The 22,301-nt window shown below is 40.3% G+C and overlaps 1 protein-coding gene across 5 annotated transcripts in view; it reads left to right on the top strand.

Annotated features, from left to right (window-relative positions):
- Positions 1-549: 549 nt before the first annotated feature.
- Positions 550-22,301, top strand: part of IGF2BP2 (insulin like growth factor 2 mRNA binding protein 2) — a 191,348-nt gene continuing 169,596 nt past the window's right edge. For 3 of the 5 annotated variants that reach the window (XM_050780252.1, XM_050780249.1, XM_050780250.1), the window contains exons 1-2: positions 550-817; positions 2,386-2,446. In XM_050780252.1, coding sequence (XP_050636209.1) covers positions 640-817; positions 2,386-2,446 — 239 coding nt within the window. In that variant the 5' untranslated portion in view covers positions 550-639. The remainder of the gene's footprint in view (positions 818-2,385; positions 2,447-22,301) is intronic. The other 2 variants (XR_007723455.1, XM_050780251.1) reach the window with 1 other exon arrangement.

Genomic DNA, 22,301 nt, shown 5'->3' with positions numbered 1-22,301 from the left:
CACGCCCGAGGCTCCCCGTCGCCCCCTCGCGCGCTCCCACCCGCGCCCGGGGCGCGCCTTCCCCGCCCCGCAGCTCGCCCGGCCTCGGCGCCGCGCCTGCCCGGGGTTCCGGCGCCCGGAGCCCCAGCCCGGGGCCGCGACCCGCTTCCGCCCGCCTGGCGCGGGGCCGGAGCCCAAGCAGCCACTGCCGAGCGCTGGGGGCGCGAGGCAAGGGGCGCAGCGGCGCGGGGCGGGGAGGGGGCGCTCGCTCGCTCCCTCTCGGCTGCGCACACGCCCGTACAAACTCTCACACAGACACACGCGGGGTGCGCTGCCGCCGCCCGCCGCTGCTCCTCCTCCCGCCACCGCCTTGAGAGGGAGAGAGAGGGAGGCAGAGAGAGCGCTTTGTCCGCGCGCCGCCGCCCGGCCCGGGACTCTGCCCCGAGGAGGCAGCCGCGCCGAGTCCCCGCCTCCGCCTCTGCCCCCGGGCGGGCCGGGCCGGCCGCGGTGGGGGGAGCCAGGCTGAGGGTGGGGGTGGGTGGCGGGCGGGCGGAGGGCGGGGAGGGGGGGTGGAGGAGGAGGAGAGACGAGGGCAGCGGAGGAGGCGAGGAGCGCCGGGTACCGGGCCGGGGGAGCCGCGGGCTCTCGGGGAAGAGACGGATGATGAACAAGCTTTACATCGGGAACCTGAGCCCCGCCGTCACCGCCGACGACCTCCGGCAGCTCTTTGGGGACAGGAAGCTGCCCCTGGCGGGACAGGTCCTGCTCAAGTCCGGCTACGCCTTCGTGGACTACCCAGACCAGAACTGGGCCATCCGCGCCATCGAGACCCTCTCGGGTGAGCACTCAGCGCGGCCCCCTCCCCCGCCTCGCCCCGCTCAGGCCGGGACGGCGCCGGGAGGGAGGCCGAGTCCGGCGGGCGGCGCCCGGCGGCGGCTCCCGCGCCCGCACGCTCACTTCCACGCACCAGACCCTCAACTCTCGCCGCCGGCCCGCTCCTGGGACGGCCCGCTACCCTCCCCCCACAGCTCCGGACTCTGCCCTAGCCCTCGGGGCCGCAGCCTTGGGGCGCCCCCCGTGCCGCTCCGAGGGTTCCCGAGGCTCGCCGGCTCCTTAGGGGCACCCCCTCGTTCCCCTGGCGCCCCAGACTGGTCTCTGAGCTCCCCCGCCCCCCACCCTTTGAGCGTCCCCCGTCTCACTTCTCCCCTGACCTTCCTGTCACCCCCTTTGTCAGGGTACCCCCTTCCCCAAATCCAGCGTCTCCTCCTCCCCCGGCCGGACCTTCTCTCTTCCCGTGCCTCGTGCCCAGGACCTCTCGCCCTCTGGCGTCTCCTGAGCCGCACTCTCCTTTCGAGCCCCCTCCCCACCTCGCCCCACGGCCCCCCACTTTCGGCACCCCCTCGGCGCCACCCTGATGACCCCCTTCGAGGTCTCGGGGCTCCCCCAGCCCCAGCCATCGCACGACGGCACATCCCCTCGGTCCTCTCCCGAGCCTCAGTCCCCTCTCGCTTGCTCTCTCAAGCGCTCCTATTTTTCTCTGAATTTTTTGTCCGATTTTATTGAGAAGAACTCGGGGCTGGGGGCTTTCCGCCGCCCGTCCCCCCGCCTCCCGCTCGGCCAGAAGCACCTTTTTACGAGGTGCCCTGTCTCAACTCGGTGGGGGCCCGGGTTGAGAACCGGGAAAGAGGCGACCGGGGGGCCCGCGAGCGCGCTGGAGCCCAGACGGGAGACGGAGAGCGACACACACACATACTCGCGCGCGCGCACTCCCCAACTCTCCCCAGCACACGCTCCGCTCCCAGCCGCGCGGGCCCCCGGACCCCGGCCGGCGCCCCCCGAATCCCGGCCGGGCGGGAGCCCCTTCCCCACCGGCGTGTGGAGTGGGGGCGGGGCGGCGGCGAGGCCAAGGTGACACCCTGGAGCGGGCAGGGACAGGGCTCTCGCTGCGGTGGACTCCGGGGGGCTTCGGCTCGTTTTCTCGGGGCCACCGGGAGGAGAGGGCAGGGAGGGGAGCCCGGTGGAGACTTCGGGCCCCGGGTTAGCGGAATGGAGAGGTGGGGGCCGGGAGAGCAGCGGGGCCGCGCCAGCCCTGCAGCTTGAGTTTCAAATGAGCTCATCCTTTCAAATTGGCGCCGCTCTTTATTAAATTTGTTTTTCCGGTAATGCCACCCACGGCTATACCTGGGGTCCGACCCGGGCTCGCACCCTTCCCGCCTTGTCCCGAGACACGGGGCGCCCACCTTTCTTTCCACTGGGCACCAAGTTCGCCCAGCTCGATCCGGGTAGGAGACCCCTTGGGGGCGCCCGAAGGCGGAGCCCGAGCGTGGAGTTCCGTGCGTGCCCCTCCTAGACCCCCGCGGGCTTGATCTAAGCAAGGTTCTGAGTGCTTTAATTTCTGTTTTAAAGGTAAAGTGGAATTGCATGGGAAAATCATGGAAGTTGATTACTCAGTCTCTAAAAAGCTAAGGTAAATATACTTTGCTTAGTTTTTTTTTTTTTTTTTTTTTTTTTTTTTTTTTTTTTTTGTTTTTTTTTGCGATTGGCCTTACGTATAAGTAAAAAACGTACACACAGCTTTAGAAAACGTGCTTTTGGTAGTTTTTAAAGGGGCTTTTGTTTGTTTCGTTAGTGGAGATGCATAGTTTAGAAAGCTACTTTTTTTTTTTTTTTTTTTACTTTCATTATATAAGGTGTTTACTGTTCTTGGAAAATATCTGGTGCCTAATTGGGGGTCGGGGTGGCGAACACTAGCTATGTTCAGTTCGCTGGGACCCTGTAACTTGTTTATCAAAAATTGCCTCCCACCCCCATCTCCCGCCCCTACCCCCAGCAGAATAGCAGCAAATGCTTGTCAAGACTTCCTGTGAGATGCGAAGAGTAAATATTTACTATGTCAGCTAAATTGCTTAACTAAACTTAGCGATTAATTACTTTTCTCTTTTAGGTAGTTTAATGTTGAATAGTAAAATAATTCAGTAAGGGGTCAATATTTTGCATAGCTTTCTAAAGAAGTGGGTTGTTTGGATTGGATGGCAGTTAAAAGCCGGACTTTTTCAGTCACTGAGACTACTGAGTATAGCTTCTGAGCATTTTGTTGTTGTTGCTTGTAAGAAATGTTTGCGGCTAAAATAAATACCCTTGTGAAATCTATAGTTATATTTAAGTGCACTGTTGTTAATGACGGAGTAACAAGTTTTGTGGAGGTTGGATTTCTCCACAGTGATTTGCTAACATGAGAAGAGAATGAGAAAACATCTTTGTTTAAAGTTTATTGTGGACTTTAAATTTGGGCCCTTTATTACTCATTCTAAATTTTTTTCTTCTGCTGTGTGTCGAAACTTAGTTTATATCCCATTCACATACATTTCTTCACCATTAGTCATTAGGTAGCTGGACTGGAGCTGTTCAGTGAAGTTTTTGATTACTACCTTTACAGTTTATCAGTCAACAGTGTAACCACCTGATTTTTGCCAGGGTTGAGTAGATTTTAAAACAAACTACCCTCGTTTTATAAATACTTAGATGTGTTGTTGAAGGGATTTTTAAAAATTGTGTGCCACATTTCCAGATATGTTTTATTTTAAGTAAGCAACAGAATAACTATTTGCTAATGACTTCTGTGGAATATGAGAAAATTACTTAAATCCTGTTTTTTTAATTTAAAAAAGGTGAGTTGTGATTTGCGGTTTCATGTATAATATTAAGCTAGTTCTTTCCTCTATTGGGAAAGATGTAATATGTAACCAATTGGTTTTCAATAAGGTATTCTAAATTTGTATACTTTTCTTTAAAATAATATTTTTTGCTTGAGAAGTCCAAGTTGAAGCTTTCTGATATATTATTTACTGCAAATATAAATTACTATCTCATAACACTTGAAAATTTGCAGAATGAATATATTGAACAGTGAAATAACTACTCCAAATATTTGATACACTATGTTTCTGTAAATGTCTAATTCTGTTGGCTGTTTGTGGTCGTGAATACTTTTGGGGGTTATAATTAGTAAAAAAAAAAAAAAAAAAAAAAAAAAAAAAAAAAAAAAATCACTAGAATTTTATCTTTGTTGGTGTCTCATTTCATGTTGCAGTATGCATTTGATTTTGTAGTATACGTGAAATACTGGTTTATCTAAAGTTATTAACAGCTCCTAAAACTTCTCACAAATGTACTACTTTTTATCTTTTTTCTTTCAAAATGAAGATTATTTGCTGTTAGCCAGAATGTCATTTAAGTAATCTTATTCTGTTTAAGAGTTCAGAATTAAAGGCATGTCCCCAGTTTTTAGTATAAATTAAGTAAAGAGCATTCTAGGATTTATACAGCCCTATTAGTTGATGATTTCTTTGAGCATGTGGGCGATGTGAAATACCCAGGAGGTAGATTAAAATGCGCTGTGTATGATTCACTACACTGAAAATGTTTAACATTCCAAATGTATGCATAAGCTGCTGCTGTAGAGGAGTTGCATCATTTCTGATTGGATGGTTTTAATCTTTTTTCCTTTCCTTTATTAGTTTAAATGCAGAAATTAGCTACTTGTACTGCAGGCTAAGGGAGAGATAGCTAATGACCGGTATTGTGTACTGAGATCAGACTTCAGGGATGAAGCAGCTGTATGTTCTCATGTCCTGGACACTACCACGTTGGTGGCTTTCTAAACCCAGGGTACTGTGACATTTGAAACCAAAGCTTTTATGTTATATGGAGACTATTTTGGTGTTCTTGTGTTGCATTTCTATGAATATTAACAAGTTAGAAGTAAATTTGGCAGTGTTAAGTCAATTCTATATGTGGTTTTTGTGTTAGTTGAAGTGAAAATGGGAAGAAAACAGTTCATCCTCATTGCTTGCTTACTTAAAAGTCATTCAACAATTGAGTGCATTTTCTTTGTATTGTAGTGATTTCTTTGATTTCTCAAGAATTAGTTTTAATATATCATAGATTTTTTAAAGTTAATGATAGTTTGGGAGGAGATGTTTTTATCTTATGAAATTATTGGCATGCCATTTGCTTACCAATTGTATCTTTTGTTAAATATTCTGGCATTTTATAATAGCATAATAGACTAGATACCATTATTTTCTCAGGTCACTTAGAAATAGAAAACTCTTTTCTTTTTACAACATATGTTTCATTCTTATTAAATGCAAATTATTCTAATGTCAACCACACATAAAGCATTTATTTCTCTTTGTTGGTTTCAGGCTCTGTTGAATAAAAGTGTTTGAATCTTTTTTCTCTATCAGTATTTCTTGGTAGTACATATGGTCAAATGTTTATTAAAGAGGAAAAAGCTGGTAAGCTTTAAAATGCTTTTAAAAGTTTTGGAAACTTCCTTAACAAATTTCATTTTTGGTGTTGATGAAGGTTAACTTAAAAATTATGTGTATATGCGTATATATATATACACACACACACATACACACATATTGCATGCCTTGTTTTGAACATGCTAACTTGAATGTGCTTTTGTATCTAAAGTTGAATGATTCTGTGAGAAACAAAACTTTGAAAAATGCAACTGCTGCCCACCTCTAGGAAGTAACTAAGTGGTTCTAGACATTCTTTCACTGAGATGGTGTGAATACTATGAGATAGTGTAGGAAAAAGCTATGAATTTGTCTTTCATGAGTTAAAAATCAGTAATTGTGTTCACTCCAATGCAAATGAATTTGGTCTCCTATAGGAATGTTAAAGAAAACAGTATCTCAATTGTATTTTGCTTGTATGTACTACATTGTGTATCGTTGAATTAAATACCGAAAAGAAGAAAAAACCACCCAATCTCAGGCCCTCCCTGCAGCAAAGTCTTTTGCTGCATCAATTTTTAGTTTTCTAAAAACAGAAGTGACTTTTATTAGGTTGAAATTGTGTGGTATCTTCCTATTTTAAGAATCTGTTGACTTAGAAATTAATACCTGCATTTGCTTACATAGATTCCATGTGTAGATATAACATATATTAACACAGAATATATGATATTAAACTGTAAGATTACTTTTGATTTGGCTTTGGAGTTAAACTTTTAGTTTCCTAGGAAAAAAAAATATTGTTAGTAATTTTTTCACATGGTGCTAGGTAATACCAGAGAGTTGCACATCGGTGTGACCTCGAAGAGATAAGTATTAAAGTTAAAATAGAAGCAATACAGGAAAAAATGAATTTGATGACATTGGTTAAAAATTCTAGTTTACATTTTTAAAAGACTGGTTATTTGATGCTTTTACATCATTTAATTAAATGTTAGAAACCAATGAGATTTATACATCAAATAGATTTTATGGTTTGCTTGATTTTTTTCAATTCACCAAATACATAAAAATTTTTAAATCATAATATAACAATTTATAAAACTATTTAATGGCTGAACACCTAAACATTAATTCCAAAGGGTGATTTGTGATATGTAGTACAGCTGCCAAATAGTGCTTTTTGTGTGTTTCCTTATACTTATGGCCAGGTGTAAGATGACCAGTAAGAGATGGTCTAAGCATTTTGTTTTTTATTGTGTTAACCTGAGATTATCCTTTGGTAGAGAGAAGATGAGAGGATATTAGTAATATTTGTACAAAGCCTTTTATACTTGATGATCTAAAATACAATATGTTTTCTTTAAGAGAAAAGCATTTAACTTTAAAAATATTTTTAAAAGAAGATTTAGAACAAATTGCATATCAAAATTGTCATTTCACTATTATTTTGAGTAAACACATGGTTTTTGTGTTTTTTTAATGTGTGGAGGTTGCTCCAGATTTTCAAGTACTGTGCTGGGGAAATGTAAATGATTTTGAATTATGCATAAAAGGATAGTGACTTAGGCACATTTATTAAAAGTCAAAAAAGCTATGAAAACCAGATTTCAACAGGAACTGTTTATACATTTGATACTGTCAAGCTTTTCTAAATATTTGCTGTCTGTAGCTGAATCACTCTTCCAAGTCCTTTATGAAACCCTCAAAAGTAGATGAGCAATTGGTCAGAATTGTTAGAGGACATTATTTGAACTAAATGTTTCCTCTCTCTGTTTCAGTGGTGTATGTGCAAGTGTGTGTATATGTTTTTTGTGGGGGACAGTTTCAGGTAGATGGTATCAAGAGGGAGCAGGAGATCTTTAATTGAACAACAGTTGCTCTGGAATGCAGTCCTGAGAAGGCTCAAGAAAGTTGCTTGGTGATTGAAACCTGTGGCAAAGGGAACCAAGTGCAGTGATATTTGCCTTGAGTGATGGATAACTCTTGTAGGTGGTTAACCTTGTTGTGAAAGCCAAGTCATAGGTACCTGGAATAGCTTTTACAGTGAGCATGCTATTGAAAGGACTATCTGTGCAGCATCTGCCCTCCTTCCTTTTTACTTGGCTGTCCCCTGTCACAAATGATTTTGTGAAGGCTTTGATGATTTTGTAAGCCATTTTTTAAGTGCCAGAAAATTCAAGATTTGAATATGCACTTTCATTTAGAAATTCTATACTTTGAAAAGCAATATGATATTTTGCATAACACAAGTGCTCTCAGTGAGTAAACTTCATTAGAAGCAGCGTTATATTGAAATAGTTTCTTTGGAGACCTAAAAATGCTGAATAATACATTTCAAAATATATTTTCAAAAATCATATTTAAACATCACAAAAGTGTCTTCAGTATTCTTTTCAGTGTTATAAAGTAGTGGGCTTGGCTAAGCTAATTTTTAGAGTTTATGCTCTAAAACTTTCAGTCAAAGCATTATCTCTCAAAAGCTATGATTAACTTTTTAAATTGAGAGATGGGAGTGTTCTGTTTAACAAAACATGCCCCCAGAATTTATTAGTAAAGTTTTATCCTTCTTATATTTAAATTCAAGTTCAAATTATTTTGGGTATTCATTCAAAAGCAGTATCATTGAACAGATAATAGCAAATAAACAGCAAACACCTACCAACGAAGATAAGTCTTTCCTCCCATTTATCATCACCATTAAAACATTTTAAATCTTTTACTTTATAATTTGACTTCATGCTTACAAACTTATAATTTTCATTTGGTGGCATGGACTCTATGGGTTCTATTTTAGGCAGCAAAATTGCAGAGTGCTCAGAGCATTATTTTTAAGGTTTTACTTTTCCTGTTTTGATCATGGATTTTAGTCTAGTCTCTCCATAAAATAGTGAAGAAAAATTACTTTCTTCTATAGAAAACTTCAGATTCCATTGCTTGGCTGCCAAAGAGAAGAAGGAATACAATAATTATTTCTTTAATTTGGTTTAGAGTTTGATGATTGAGATAGAATAAGTACAACAGTGAAAATGGATGCTTTTGCATTAATAGGAGGCATTCAAGCCCAAAAGCTAGCCCTATTCCATCATTTGATAGTTATGTCTCCTCCCTAAGCCTCTGCTTTTCACTAAATAACGTCTGTATTTTTGAGATACATTTTGTTTATTCCTCATTATGTGTTCTGCACTTTATTTCTTAAAATGTGAACACTCAGTAAGGATTTTCCCATTCTGTTTAGTGTCAAGGACATTTCATAAATAAAGCAGATATTTTAGTAAGTCTGATAAATGAAAATTAAGAGTTGATGCATGTTTTGCGCTTTCTCTTATTTACCCATATCATAATAAATGTTGCATCTAATGACCAGAAAAATTTGTATGGGAACATTGCAAAAAGAATTGTATTTTCAGTTTTTCTTATTGTCATACAATTAATGTGTCTCAAAGTAAGGATTTGCCTTAGTGGGAAGCTTGAATTTTTAAATTTTTGTTTTAAATGTGATCAGAAAGGTTGATGATTTCATGTATTGATATTTAAACAATGCTAGTAGTATTATCTCAGGGAGGAGTATTTTTTGTGCCTGCATCTTATATTCATACAGTACTGATACTGTTCCAGCCTCTTTGACACATAATTTCATTTATTCCAAATAATAATTTTCTGAAAAACAGCACAATTGTTATTATCTCTTTTTTTTTTTTGGATGAGGAAACTCAGTCTCAGAGAAGCTTAATAATTTGCTTAAGGCCACATGACTGTTAATTAAGTAGTAGGGCTAGAACCCAGGTCTTCTGAGGTCCCTGAGTCTCACTCCACTGTACTTCCTCTCCGTTTAACATTTTAAATTAAAAAAGTCAGCTGAATGTGTTACAAAGTTCAAAGAGTGCTATTCAAGAGTGGTAGAAATATATGAAAATACATTTGTGAATTGAACCTTTGCAATAATCCTACATCAGTCTCAGTGATCTGTACTTTGCTATAATTTTTAGAAAAAAAATAATTAGAAACAGAGGTAATTTTAAAAGTAGCATTGCACCTCTTCCCATCTCTGTGTTGCCCAAGGACAGAAGTGGGGAGTATACCTAAGCAGGTTGTAGGGTTGTTGTTGTTGTTACTTTGCTTTTTTCAGCAGTTGCATTCCTGACATAAGACAAACATTTCTTTCAACATCTGAGCCACACAGATTAGACAGTGAACCGTCACCCGGGTCAAGACTATGTGCCATGTGGTAAATGAAAGTCTAGCTCAAGGAATCTCCTGGGTAGATTCTTCACAGGGTTCAGACAGCCTGTTGCAGAGGTCAGGCCTGTGTTGTGGTTTACGTGTTTCCCTGGTAGGAACTGCCAGGTCTTTCCCAGAGGTGGTATCTCTCTCTATGTCACTTTCTGTACTGAATAAGGCCTTGGGCCTCTCCTTTGAGTATGGGGTGAGTGTTAATAGGGATAGTATCCATAAAGTTCTCAGAGTTCTTTATTAATTTTACAATCGCTCAAAAACATATGCTAAATAACAAAGCATGTGAAGTACAGTTCATTTCCCCTCAACTGTAAACTTTTCCTGCATTTATCTTCGTTTCCTTTAACTTTTGTGGACTGTTTATGGTGGTGGTGGGAGGGAGGGAGGAATTATCAAGGAAAAAAAATAGGTGAAAGAAGGTTATTTCCAACTCCCCATGCATTTCTTCAAGTTAATGCAGTCCAGAGTGGGGTATGGCATTTTCTATGGAATTCTAACTCAGGAGATGGGGGAGAGGAAGAGAGGTAACTAATACTGGGTGGCTGCTATGTGCTAGGCACTGGACTAGGCTTCCTGTTTTATCCTCCCCACAGCCTGAAGAGATCCATCTTTATCCTTCTTACACAAATGGCTCCAAAGCTTCAAACTCTAAAATAACTCCTTTCTCCTGACCAAAACTTCAGAAGGCAGTGACTACCTTACCCTTGCTGTCCATCTCATTTGAATACTGCAACAGAACCTTAGCAATGAAGTGGAAAGTTGTGATAATATGTACACAGGCTATAGAGTAACTTTTTATATTATTCCTACCTTGGAATAAGAGACAACATTTCCATATATAAAACCTATGCTGAGAAAGATTAGGAGCTGACATTCTGTATATTTTTAATTTAATGTAATTGAAAAGAATTAAAAGCGTTAGTCTTAATTTGAAGTCATCCTGTAGTAGAAACATTTATAATTATATAAAGAGAAAGAGGTTTTTGTAAAAAAAATCATTGCGGTTGACAGTTAAGTGCAAAAAACATACATGTATGCAGTGTGGGAGGAGGGTCTGTTCCATGCTTTTAACCCAGATATGCATATTTTTTCAAATCCTGAGAAAAACTTGAGGTTTTTTGTTTAGGATACAGATGTTGCACAAAGGTTGGCATGCTTTCATTTTTATATGTATTTTTTAAAATGTCTGGGTCTTAGAGAAGGAAAATATGGAATTTTTGTAAATTACTTTTTAGAAAATGGTTCACCTTATTAACTTTAGAACATTTTAAACCTCTTTGACACATGAAAAAGCCAGTGAAAGCACTTTTTGATATAATACTTAAGTATCTTATGCATCTGTTACTTTTTTATCTCATGCATTTTGTTATTATTTTGTTTAGTAACACAGGACTTCAGATAGTTATACTACCAATGAAATGAGATATATAAGAGGTTTTCTTCTAGATAGACGCCATGCTTTTTGACAAGAACGTAATTTTATGTAATTTATGAGATAAAATAATAACTTTCCTCAGTCAAGAACCTCTAATAAAGCTTAAAAGATTACCAGGAAAGACATTTGTATACTATATCTTCTCTTTCTCTTTGAAAAATGAAACAAAAAATCGAGTGGTGATTCTTTGGACAGGTTAACTTCATACCAATTCATGAAATAGAGGGTGTTTTTGAAAAAGCTCATGTGAGGATAGGCTATATAGTATTTTTGGATTACATGGAGACCTTTTACTTTGGTCCCTCCTGATCTTTGTGATTTTAACAATGCATACTTTGAAATTTCAGTGGATGTTTTTCTTTATCATTGTATGAATAAGATTTTGAAGTAAAATGTTTTGTGCTTCTTTATTTGAGAGAGTCAGATGTAGATGATAAAAGCAGTTTAACCCTGAAAAAGTGCAGTTGCGCCTCTTCAATTATTAAGAAAGAAGGAAGGGAGGAGGGAAAGGGAGGGAGGAGAGGAGAAAGGAGGAGACCATAGAAGCGTAGGTGACTAAACCATGTGTACAGCTTCTGCATTTTCTTTCTATACTTCCAGAGCACGTGGCAAAGACTGGTCCTCACTGATAGTGTGTGGAAGATAGTGATTCCAACGGTGACAGCAGGACTGGGAGTCTCACACAACGTATTCTTTTCTTTGACACTTAAAAACTCTGAGTATGTGGTTGGCCTGCCCCAAAAAAGGTTTTGCATTTCTTTCTCTAAGGCCTCACACCAGCCACTTCCTCTCTCATTCTCCTTCTCCTTTGCATTTCCTTGGGGATGGCTGGAAAGGGCTGGCAGTGCGGTGCCTGGAGTGTAGGCCTGCCTGCAGCTCCATTGCCCCCTGGTTGGCCGAGGGTTGGGGCAGCCGGGGAGGCATGTGTGTGCTTGCTCAATGTGTTGGAATGTATGGGTTCTGTGGCATACGCTTACTTGGAATGTGCAGCAGACACATGAGCTTCGATGGTCGTGGGGGTCTAACGTTGTAGGCTTTTGTAAGTGGTTGAAAATGTGGGTTACTTTTTTCCCCTGAAGTGCAGTTGTATTTATTCTTTGGAAAGGGAAAACATCTTCTTTATTTTTTGTTTTTAAGCCATTGATGGATAGAAAATAATGTTGTGGATGCATAAATAATCTAGCCTCTCTCCTGGATCCAGCTGTACTACTGTTTACCCCTTTCTTTTCGAACTGATAGTGATGTCTTCAAGTCATGGACACTGAATTTGTAAACTAAGCCTTGTAAAACTCCCTGAGTTGTGCCACCACTGAAGATGATGAAATCAAGGATCTGAGAAACCAAATTTTAAGCTCAGATATTGAAAAATGTGGAATTGATTCTCCCTTTTTAGGAATAGAGAACAAAATACTAGTTGCTTAATATTTGAAATTTTTGGCTGTTTATTATTTAAAAAAATATTTATATATTTTTCTTCTCAAAATATTTGAGATGACAAAGGTACAGATTACTCAATTATTTGAATTAAAGAAGACAGAGATTTAGATTTGTAAAGTAGGTAAGTCGAAAACGCATTTTGAGAGTTACAAAGGGCCCAGGAACAGGTGGTTGGTTCTAATATAATTATTTCTACATCACTAGAGTTTTGCCAGGGAAGAGTTAGCTGTTTGTTCATTGATTTGTATATTAATGGTATGTTGTGTCTATTTCAATAGTGGTTTCAAAACAATGATTTAGATATTGAAATTGATCAGTGGCTTTAGTTCACGTGTATCAATTATGGTCAAGATGTTAATACCTACCTCACACATTTCTAGGCCAACATTGTATCTTTTGTTTTCTATGGCAGTTTTTATTAAACACTGCTCCATACAGCCTTAGGATTCCAAGGATATGCCAATTTATGGGAAGGACGAATGGGTGTACGTACATGGGAATCCTGGCTTCTTATCCACCGTGCAGTACGAAGACAGCTGCATTTGTTGCTGTTTTATATACAGAATTGGAGTTGAGTCTAAGATTTGGTTTAGAAAAGGGGTTTGCTGCTTTAAAACACAGTTTGTAAGCACCCACCCTACAGTGTGTAATTCTGAGTCTTGAGTCCTTTCCCTGATTTGGCCCTTCAGCAGACACAAAGCCTTTTCTTGAGGAAAGTTTAGACCCTGCCCTTGTTACTCCTACATCTGCTTTCCATGGACTGGCCCTCTATTTCCTGTCACTTTCATTTTGGTAACAGATGTCTACTTTGCCAACTGCATGCCAGACTACTAAATCTATGGATTTTTCTATAGTCAACAACATAGAATGCATGCCCTTCAGGAACTTTCCAGGGAGCTCCTTGGCCAGTGATTGCGCTCTGGCTCTTGGCAGAGCCATTAGAGTCAACTGCCTTTGAAGAGTGATGGGCATGTTGACACGGGACCCATTCATTCATCGAGAACAAGTTTTTGCTTCAGGACGTGGAAACAGGGTTGGCTTCCTAATCCTTCTTGAGGCAGAGCAGCCTTCCTCTTATCTGTTGTATAAGGTGGGGCTCCATGAACACGGGAGTGATCTTCAAAACATTTTCAGTTAGTTAGAACGAATGCCCAACAAATGAGCTAGGTCACAAGCCATGGTACTCTAATACACTCCCCCTCAGTATCAGTCCTGCATACATGATTTTTGTTCAAAAACAGGATATTACTTTAAAACAGTAAAAATACTGTTCTCTCAATGATTGTCCAAGGACTCTTGGAAAGTCCTGAAAGTCCTTGGAATTTAGCTACGTGTTGTTAAAGATCCCCTGAGAGGTTCTGATGCCCAGGCAGGGAGGGGGAGAGAGAGAGAGAGAGAGAGACACCCCACTCTGAGCACTGTTCCCTGCCATGTGCCCCATCACTCTAGCCTCCCACAGACTGGCCTTCAGAGACCCATGGTTTCTTATTGTGCACATAACTTTTGTAGTAGGATTTTTGTAAGAGATCACCATATGTTTACAGGGGTGGATGATGTATGTGGTGGCGAGGGTGGTCTGGATATGCAGGAGGGGCAGCTATTAGTCAGCTCCAGCCAACAGCTGCCATTTGGAAATGTAGGGCCAGTGTTCTCAAATCTGATTTTTCAAGAGAAGGTGGAAGTTAGAGTTCTTATGTTAAATATCTGAAGTTTTAAATATTTTAAATATTAAATAAACAATTCAAAAATTTTTATAGACACTGAAGGTCAAAAAAAGATAGCTGTGGGTTGAATCCAGTGCACAGTCTCTGCCACATGAAAATCTGTATCTTCTGTAAAACATTGTTGAAGATATTGTCGTTTATGTTTAGTATCCCTTACACATAGGCTTGTCTATGAGTGAGAGGGAAAAGTCCTTTTCTTGATAGACAGGATGAACTCGTATGGATCTTATCTAATGATGATAGCTGTTTGGAAACTCAAAATCAAATTAGGTCTTAGTTGCAGTAGCCGTTTTTCATCAATTACTATTTTACTTATTAGTAAAATAATAATTATTTTATTTTCTCCATTATAAAGTACCCTACATTTTTATCTTTATGTGATGATCTTATTGTGTTTGTTATATTAAACCATTTAAAATTCTTTTGTAAATATAGAATATGTATACATATGCTGAATATGTGACTGTCCTATAAGTTTATATAGTATTTCATAATACATGTTCATGAAAAAAAAAAAGCCTCTATTTTCATATAATTGGAGGAACAGGTTTCCACATCAATCTAAATTACACCCTCTCCAATTAAACACGAAGCCAACTATAGATAATGTTTTAAACCACTTTCTAAGAAAATTTGATTCTCATATGTCCAGAAAACATGTTGTAAAGTAAAAACTTGAGTAGTTCTGTTTTTTTTTGTTTTTGTTTTTTTGTGTTTTTTTGAGACAGTCTCGTTCTGTGTTGCCTAGGCTGGAGTACAGTGGCGCCATCTTGGCTCACTGCAATCTCTGCCTCCTGGGTTCAAGCCATTCTCCTGCCTCAGCCTCCCGAGTAGCTGGGATTACAAGTGCCCGCCACCACACTTGGCTAATTGTTGTATTTTTAGTAGAGATGGGGTTTTACCATGTTGGCCAGGCTGATCTTGAACTCCTAACCTCAGGTGATCCGCCCGCCTGGGCCCCCCAAAGTGCTGGGATTACAGGCATGAGCCACCACACCTGGCCATTCTGCCTGTTAAATGTCTGATACAAGGCAAATGGTTTTTAAAAGCACACAGTGTGCCATAGGAAAATTCAGTGGTGAAAAATCGTGCTTTTAAATAATTTGAAAAGTGTTTTGGTTACTACTGCACTTTTCTATATTTAAGTTAAGGAAATTGAAGGCCATATGGACTCTGCTTCTGTTCCCTGGATGTGGAAAATAATCATTAAGGCTAAAGGAAAGGAAACTTCCAGTTGCCTAAGGGACCTTTTTAAAAAACAAAATTAAAAGCCCCAGACTACTCTGATAGTTGGCATTAGCATTTAAAAAAATGTATAACTTACATGCAGAATGAAATAACTCATTAGTAATCACTTTATAGTGGTCAGGTAAAGCACATGTCTTAGAAAACTTAGGTTAGCAAATCATAGATGGTAGCGCATAGAAGAGTGGCACACAGGAGCCTGGTAATTCAGGACTTTATTAATATTTGACTTCCCTCGTTTGTGATGGATCTTAACGCTTCTGCAAAAATAGCCAACTCTATTTTCTGGGCTGCTCTTTTGAATTTAAAAAATTTGAAGTTCCACGTGGGCTGGGTCTTATTTTTTCTTTGCACAGGTGCACCTTGAGTGCCTTGAGTAGTGGAAATGGCTGTTCATGAAATATTTTTGAATAAATTAAGATTGAAGCTGTAATATCATTAAAAATTTACTTTTATTTCTTCTTCCCTTTTCCTCTTATTTTTCTTCTTTATTTTCAGAATGAAGGGGAAAAATTGTGGTTGAAAGATTTTGCTTTTTTGTGAATGGGTTTTTAAAACTTTTTACTTTATTAAAATTTTGTTTTCTTTCTTTCCTTTCTTTCTGACAGGGTCTCACTCTGTCACCCAGACTAGGGTGCAGTGGTGCGATGATGGTTCACTGCAGCCTCGTCCTCCAGGGCTCAGGTGATCCTCCCACCTCAGACTCCTGAGTAGCTGGGACTACAGGCGTGAGCCTCTGTACCCAGCCTTTTAAAACTTCCGAGTGAATCTTTGGCCTTAGTGGAATAACATCTCTTTGTGGGCATTTTAGGTATGAAGGTTCTTTAAACCTTCATAAGGCTGGCTGCAAAGAACAGTTGCACAGGGCTGCAAAATGAGCATTGGAAAAAGCAAAATTTTAGAGTTGGTGGAACCAGAATAGGTTTCACAAATCAGTCTTTCTTTTCTTTCTTTTTTATCAAATAAGGTAAGAATAGGTTGGTTTTTAGAATTATAAGATTCAGTATGATTACATGAAAATATAATTTTCCTCATAGGTATTTCTCCCTGAAAGTCAAATTCCATTAAAAATTTACTGGGAAGCACAGAAGAAAAATCTATTTGAAGTAAAAACAAAACCAAAACAAAAAACCCAACTAGATATTCGCTTATTGCAATATAATAGGTGGATACAAAAATCAGACTTAAGATATGTTTTTTTATAATAAATTAAGCAGATAGCATCTAAAGTTACTGTGAAACAACCAGACAAGTCTAACAATGATACCTACCAATGGACAAAGTAATTCATACGTAACCAACAAAGTGACTGACTAAATTTTAATTGCAAAGCAGAATGCTGTCAAATGCTCTGTATTAGGCCGGGCGTGGTGGCTCATGCTTGTAATCCCAGCACTTTGGGAGGCTGAGGCGGGTGGATTGCTTGAGGCCAGGAATTTGAGGCCAACCTGGCCAACATGGTGAAACCCCATCTCTACTAAAATGATTAAAAAAAAATAGGTGTGGTGGCACACACCTGTGGTCCCAGCTACTTAGGAGGCTGAGGCATGAGAATCGCTTCAGCCTGCGAGGCAGAGATTGCAGTGAGCTGAGATTGCACCAGCTCACTCCAGCCTAGGTAATAGAGACCCTGTCTCAGAAGAAAAATATAAAAATTAAAAAGAGCTCTCTGTTAGTAATCTATCAACAATTTAATTTTTAAAATTATTATTATTATTTATTATTTTTGAGATGGAGTTTAGCTCTTGTTGCCCAGGCTGGAGTGCAATGGTGTGATCTCAGCTCACTGAAACCTCTACCTCCTAGGTTCAAGCAATTCTCCTGTGTCAGCCTCCCTGGTAGCTGGGATTACAGGTGCCCGCCACCACACTCGGCTAATTTTTTTTTTTGTATTTTTAGTGGAGATAGTGTTTCACCATGTTGGCAGGCTGGTCTCGAACTCCTGACCTCAGGTGATCCACCCACCTCGGCCTCCCAGAATGCTGGGATTACAGGTGTGAGCCATCGTGCCCAGCCTCTATTAGCAATTTAAAACATTTTTCTTTCTTTTCTTTTCTTTCCTTTTTTCTTTCCTTTCTTTCTTTTTTTTACCAAGAAATGAGGTCTTGGTATCTTATCCAGGCTGGACTTGAACTCCCAGGCTCAAGCTATTCTCCCACCTCAGCCTCCTGAATAGCTGGGACTGTAGGCATGCACCACTACACCCAGCTAATTAAAACAACAAACATTTATTATCTCACATGTTTTCTGAGGATCAGGACAATGTCAGCATTTTAGCTGGATTATTCTGACTCATGATCTTTCAGGAGATGGCAGTCAAGTTGCCAGCTGGGGCTGCAGTCATCTGATGGCTCAGCAGGGGCTGGAAGGTTGACTACTAAGCTTACTCAGGTGGTTGTTGGCTGGAGGCCTTAGTTCCTCACCACATGACAGCAGTCTTCCCCCAGAGTGAATAAAACAAGAAAGCCAAGGAGAGTGACATCACATTGTCTTTTATGTTGCAGTCACTGAGTCTGCCTCACTTTGTTCATTAAACATGAGACATGAAGTACAGCCCATATTCTATGGGAAAGGATTACTCAATAAGTTGAATCCAGGAGATGACAATCTTTGGGAGCCATCTTGGTTTTTAATAAAGTTAATTACGAAAAGTCAACAAATTGAAACGACACTTAATTTGGGGCATATACTGAAAAATAATAATCCCCTTACATTTATAATTAACCTCTTTTGGAGTAAAACTGGAATTTCTTATAACAGTAATAATAATTACTCATTGCTGAATCCTTTTATGATCCTTACTGAATTTTCACAACAGTTTGTAGAATGAGGAAGGTAGATAGTGTTATCCCCATTTCATAAATTAGGGAACTAAGGCCTAAATTGTTCTCAGTGCTTTACGTGGGGTCACATTTTTAGCATTCAACCTCAGGTTTTTATTCTTTTTCTTCACCTTTCTTTCCCCTGAAGAATGATTCAATTACTTCACCTTTTGTAAAATACAATTTAATTGTTCCCTTTCTGTATTGTCTGATAAAAGCTGATTTTTTTTCAGTGCCTAATTGAAAATTTTAAAACACTGCCCTTCTAGTATCAATAAAGATGTTTGTTACTTTTCTGCCAGCAGCAAAAGTCCTTTTTGCTATTTTTATATCTGGGTGAGGTCCGATTGCTCCAGAATTGTGCCATTCTGTGGTTAGCCATGGTCTACAAGAGGAAAATAAATTTACCCTTCTTTAAAATCATTGGTTTTCTAAGAAATATGCCATTTACTATACCAAATATGAGTAAATCTTAGGCAAAATGAATGTTCATGTTGATATCAAACACGTCCAGTTCTCTCCCCTGCGAAAACTACAACGCATCAGGCCCTCAGATCTTTTGTACTTACCTTTATTATACATTAGAAAAATATTGCAAATATTTATAATGGTACTTGAAACCCTTTTCTTAAAGAAATTTGATAGTGTTTTGTGTTGTTTTTGATGTCAAGGATATCCGTGTTGATGTTAAATGATTCATTTTGTGTGAGCATTTTGCCAAACTTAAGCAAACCTCTGAATTTTGCCTATAGAATGTCCTACATTGCTTTGACTTCAGTCAAGTATAGTATATTAATAGCCAAGTTTTTAAGTTTTTAAAAATCTCAGTGCTTGCTTTATTTGCATTACATATTCCCATAACCCATGTAACCTTTTCTCTGAAAGGTTCTGATAACATGATAGTTATGTGAAGTGAAAAGTTATTTTGGTTGTTTCCTTTCGAATGTGTATAGACTGAGGCTTAGAAAATATTAGAGTCCCTTAGGAGTGCTTACTCTTTAAGACAGATAGATGCTTTTTTATGATTTAAAAAAACACTAGGGGTAAATATAATTTTCTATATCGTCTATATGTATTAGTCAACCAGCAGAGATGCTAAGTTATCCTTTTCCCACCTCTCTTTTGTGTGCTCTTAAGTGACTTCCTGACCTTTACTGTAGTTTAAAATCTTGAAATATTTTTTCACAAAACAGTCAAATGATAATAGTGAAACTTTCTTTTTTTTCTGCTTTAGGGAGTTTAGAGAGAACTCCATGACTGTCTTCAGTGGGCAGACTGAGTTTAAGATTTACTTCACATTTGGCCGGGTGCAGTGGCTCATGCCTGTAATCCCAGCACTTTGGGAGGCTGAGGCAGGTGGATCACCTGAGATCAGGTGTTCAAGACCAGCCTGGCCAACATTGTGAGACCCTGTCTCTACAAAAAATACAAAAATTAGCTGGGGGTGGTGGTGGGCACCTGTAATCCCAGCTACTCAGGAGGCTGAGGCAGGAGAATCAGTTGAACCAGGAGGCGGACGTTGCAGTGAGTCGAGATCATGCCACTGCACTCCAGCCTGGGTGACAAGAGTGAAGCTCCATCTCAAAATAACATAACATAACATAACATAACATAACATAACATAACATAACATAACATAACAAAATATACTTTACATTCCCGAGTTAAAAGGTTAAAAGTGAGCATGAACAGGGAATTCCGTGAGCGTACAGGATCAAGTGTGATCTATAACTCTATGTCCTTGTTGGTTTTTAAAATATTTTGGCTGCCTGTGGATGTGCACCCAAAGAAATGTATTTTTTTCTCATTTTTCCTCAGTGACTTTTTTTGTTGGTATAATCTCAACCTGGGAGAAAGGGAGCAGGGAAAATCAGAAGCCTTATGGTGGGCCAAACCACCTCCTGTGACCGGTTCAGGTCTCACACAGTCTTGATTATTCCTCCTTAATTTGCCCCTCATTTGATTTGTTTTTGAAGTCAAGAACAGCACCATTTGGGGTAGAAAGAGAACATTTCTTTCTTGGTAACCAGGCAGTCTGTTTCCCAGCCCTCCTGAGAAAGCCTCATAGGTCTCTCTATCTACAAAAGCTCATCACAGAGGCTTTCCACAGCTCAAGTTAGCACCACACTCCTCTGAGGGTCCCTGGATATGTGCTAACTCTAGTTGTATGGTTGTCAGCCTTTGGAAACCTGTGTTTCCTGGATTTTCAGAAATACTTCTGGGCTAGTACAATTGATACTTGAACCTTAGACATTCACCGTGTGTGCCTAAGAGCCTAGGATCTGCGTAAAATGGAATGAAAATGGTTGAGCATTTTCCATCACATTGGTGGATGTTGTTTAGTTCGTGGCCTGAGGTTATGATTGGAGTTAAATACGTTGAGGCCTCAATGATTCAAGCTAGTTGCAGTAAGGGGAAGAGCAGTGATAATTAGTAGAATGTCTGAATGGGCAGATCAAAAAAAATTTGTATCGTTTTCAATTAAATATTGTAACCTGAGGAAACTAACAAAATAATTGCTAAAAAACAATCCTACTGGACCTTCTCATTGAATAGAAAAAATAACTTATATTTAGCATATCAGTTATATATCAATACTTCTGAAATGTGTGTGGTTTTTTTTTTTTTTTGAGACAGAGTCTCGCTCTTGTCCCCCAGGCTGGAGTGCAGTGGCGTGATCTCGGCTCACTGCAACCTCCACCTCCCGGGTTCAAGCGATTCTCTTGCCTCAGCCTGCCGAGTAATTGGGATTACAGGCACATGCCACGACGCCCCGCTAATTTTTGTACTTTTTTTTTTTTTGAGATGGAGTCTTGCTGTGTTGCCCAGGCTGGAGTGCAATGGCGCCATCTTGGCTCACCACAACCTCTGCCTCCCGGGTTCAAATGATTCTCTGCCTCAGTTTCCAGAGTAGCTGGGATTACAGGTGTGCGCCACCATGCCCAGATAATTTTTGCATTCTTAGTAGAGACCGGGTTTCACCATCTTAGCCAGGCTGGTCTTGAGTTCCTGACCTCGTGATCCACCTGCCTCGGCCTCCCAAAGTGCTGGGATTACAGATGTGAGCCACTGTGCCTGGCAAATTTTTGTACTTTTAGTAGAGATGAGTTTTCACCATGTTGGCCAGGCTGGTCTCGAACTCCTGACCTCAGGTGATCCACCCACCTCAGCCTCCTAAAGTGCTGGGATTACAGGCATGAGCCACTGCTTCCAGCCTGAAATGTGTTTAAATAGCTTATTACCCTTTTATGATCTTGTTTATATTGATTCCTTTGTTGAATAAGTACCCCCACCCCTCTTTAAAGGAAAGATTAATTTCAGTTCTGTCCTATTACAATTAGAATTAATAATATTTCACTATTCAGTGAACTACAATCTTGATTCATTTTAGGTTTCTGATGCCATTGAGACACAAATATCTGGGTGCCATCCTATGCTAGAAGTTAGGATGATGTCTTAATTACTTTCATGTGACAGAAAGTGGTTAAAAAAATCCATCCATTCAAAAGCGTTTAATTTAAATCATGGCAATACAGTATTCTTTAATCAACAGAAAATGAAAACAACTTTGATCAGAATACTTAAAATTAAAGAAAATGAAAATACTTCTTTTTTCAGTACTTTTATTTGGGAAATATTTACCAAGAATAATCCAGTAACCAGTACTCCAATACTGGTAATCCAATACTTTAATTTAGGGCTATTTTATTTTATTTATTTTTTTGAGATGGAGTCTTGCTCTGTTGCCCAGGCTGGAGTGCAGTGGCATGATCTTTGGCTCACTGCAACCTCCGCCTCCCAGGTTCAAGTGATTATCCTGCCTCAACCTCCTGAGTAGCTGGGGTTACAGGCACCTGCCACTACACCAGGCTACTTTTTGTGTTTTTATTAGAGACAGGGTTTCACCATGTTGTCCAGGCTGGTCTTGAACTCCTGACCTCAAGTAATCCACCCGTCTCGGCCTCCCAAAGTGCTGGGATTACAGGGGAGAGCCACCACGTCCAGCCTGATTTGGGGCTATTTTAATGTTTTATCATTTGACATTTCATTCTGCTCTTTAAAAATAAAATTGAGATACATTTTAGTTTAAAAAGAAATCCTGTGGGTAACCTCTGAGATTGAGTCTAGCAAACTACATTTTCAGAAATAGGATAACTGGCGGGCGTGGTGG

This window comes from Macaca thibetana, chromosome 2 (assembly GCF_024542745.1).
Source record: "Macaca thibetana thibetana isolate TM-01 chromosome 2, ASM2454274v1, whole genome shotgun sequence".
Taxonomy (NCBI): Eukaryota; Metazoa; Chordata; class Mammalia; order Primates; family Cercopithecidae; genus Macaca; species Macaca thibetana.
This window is presented reverse-complemented; position numbering and strand designations above follow the sequence as displayed.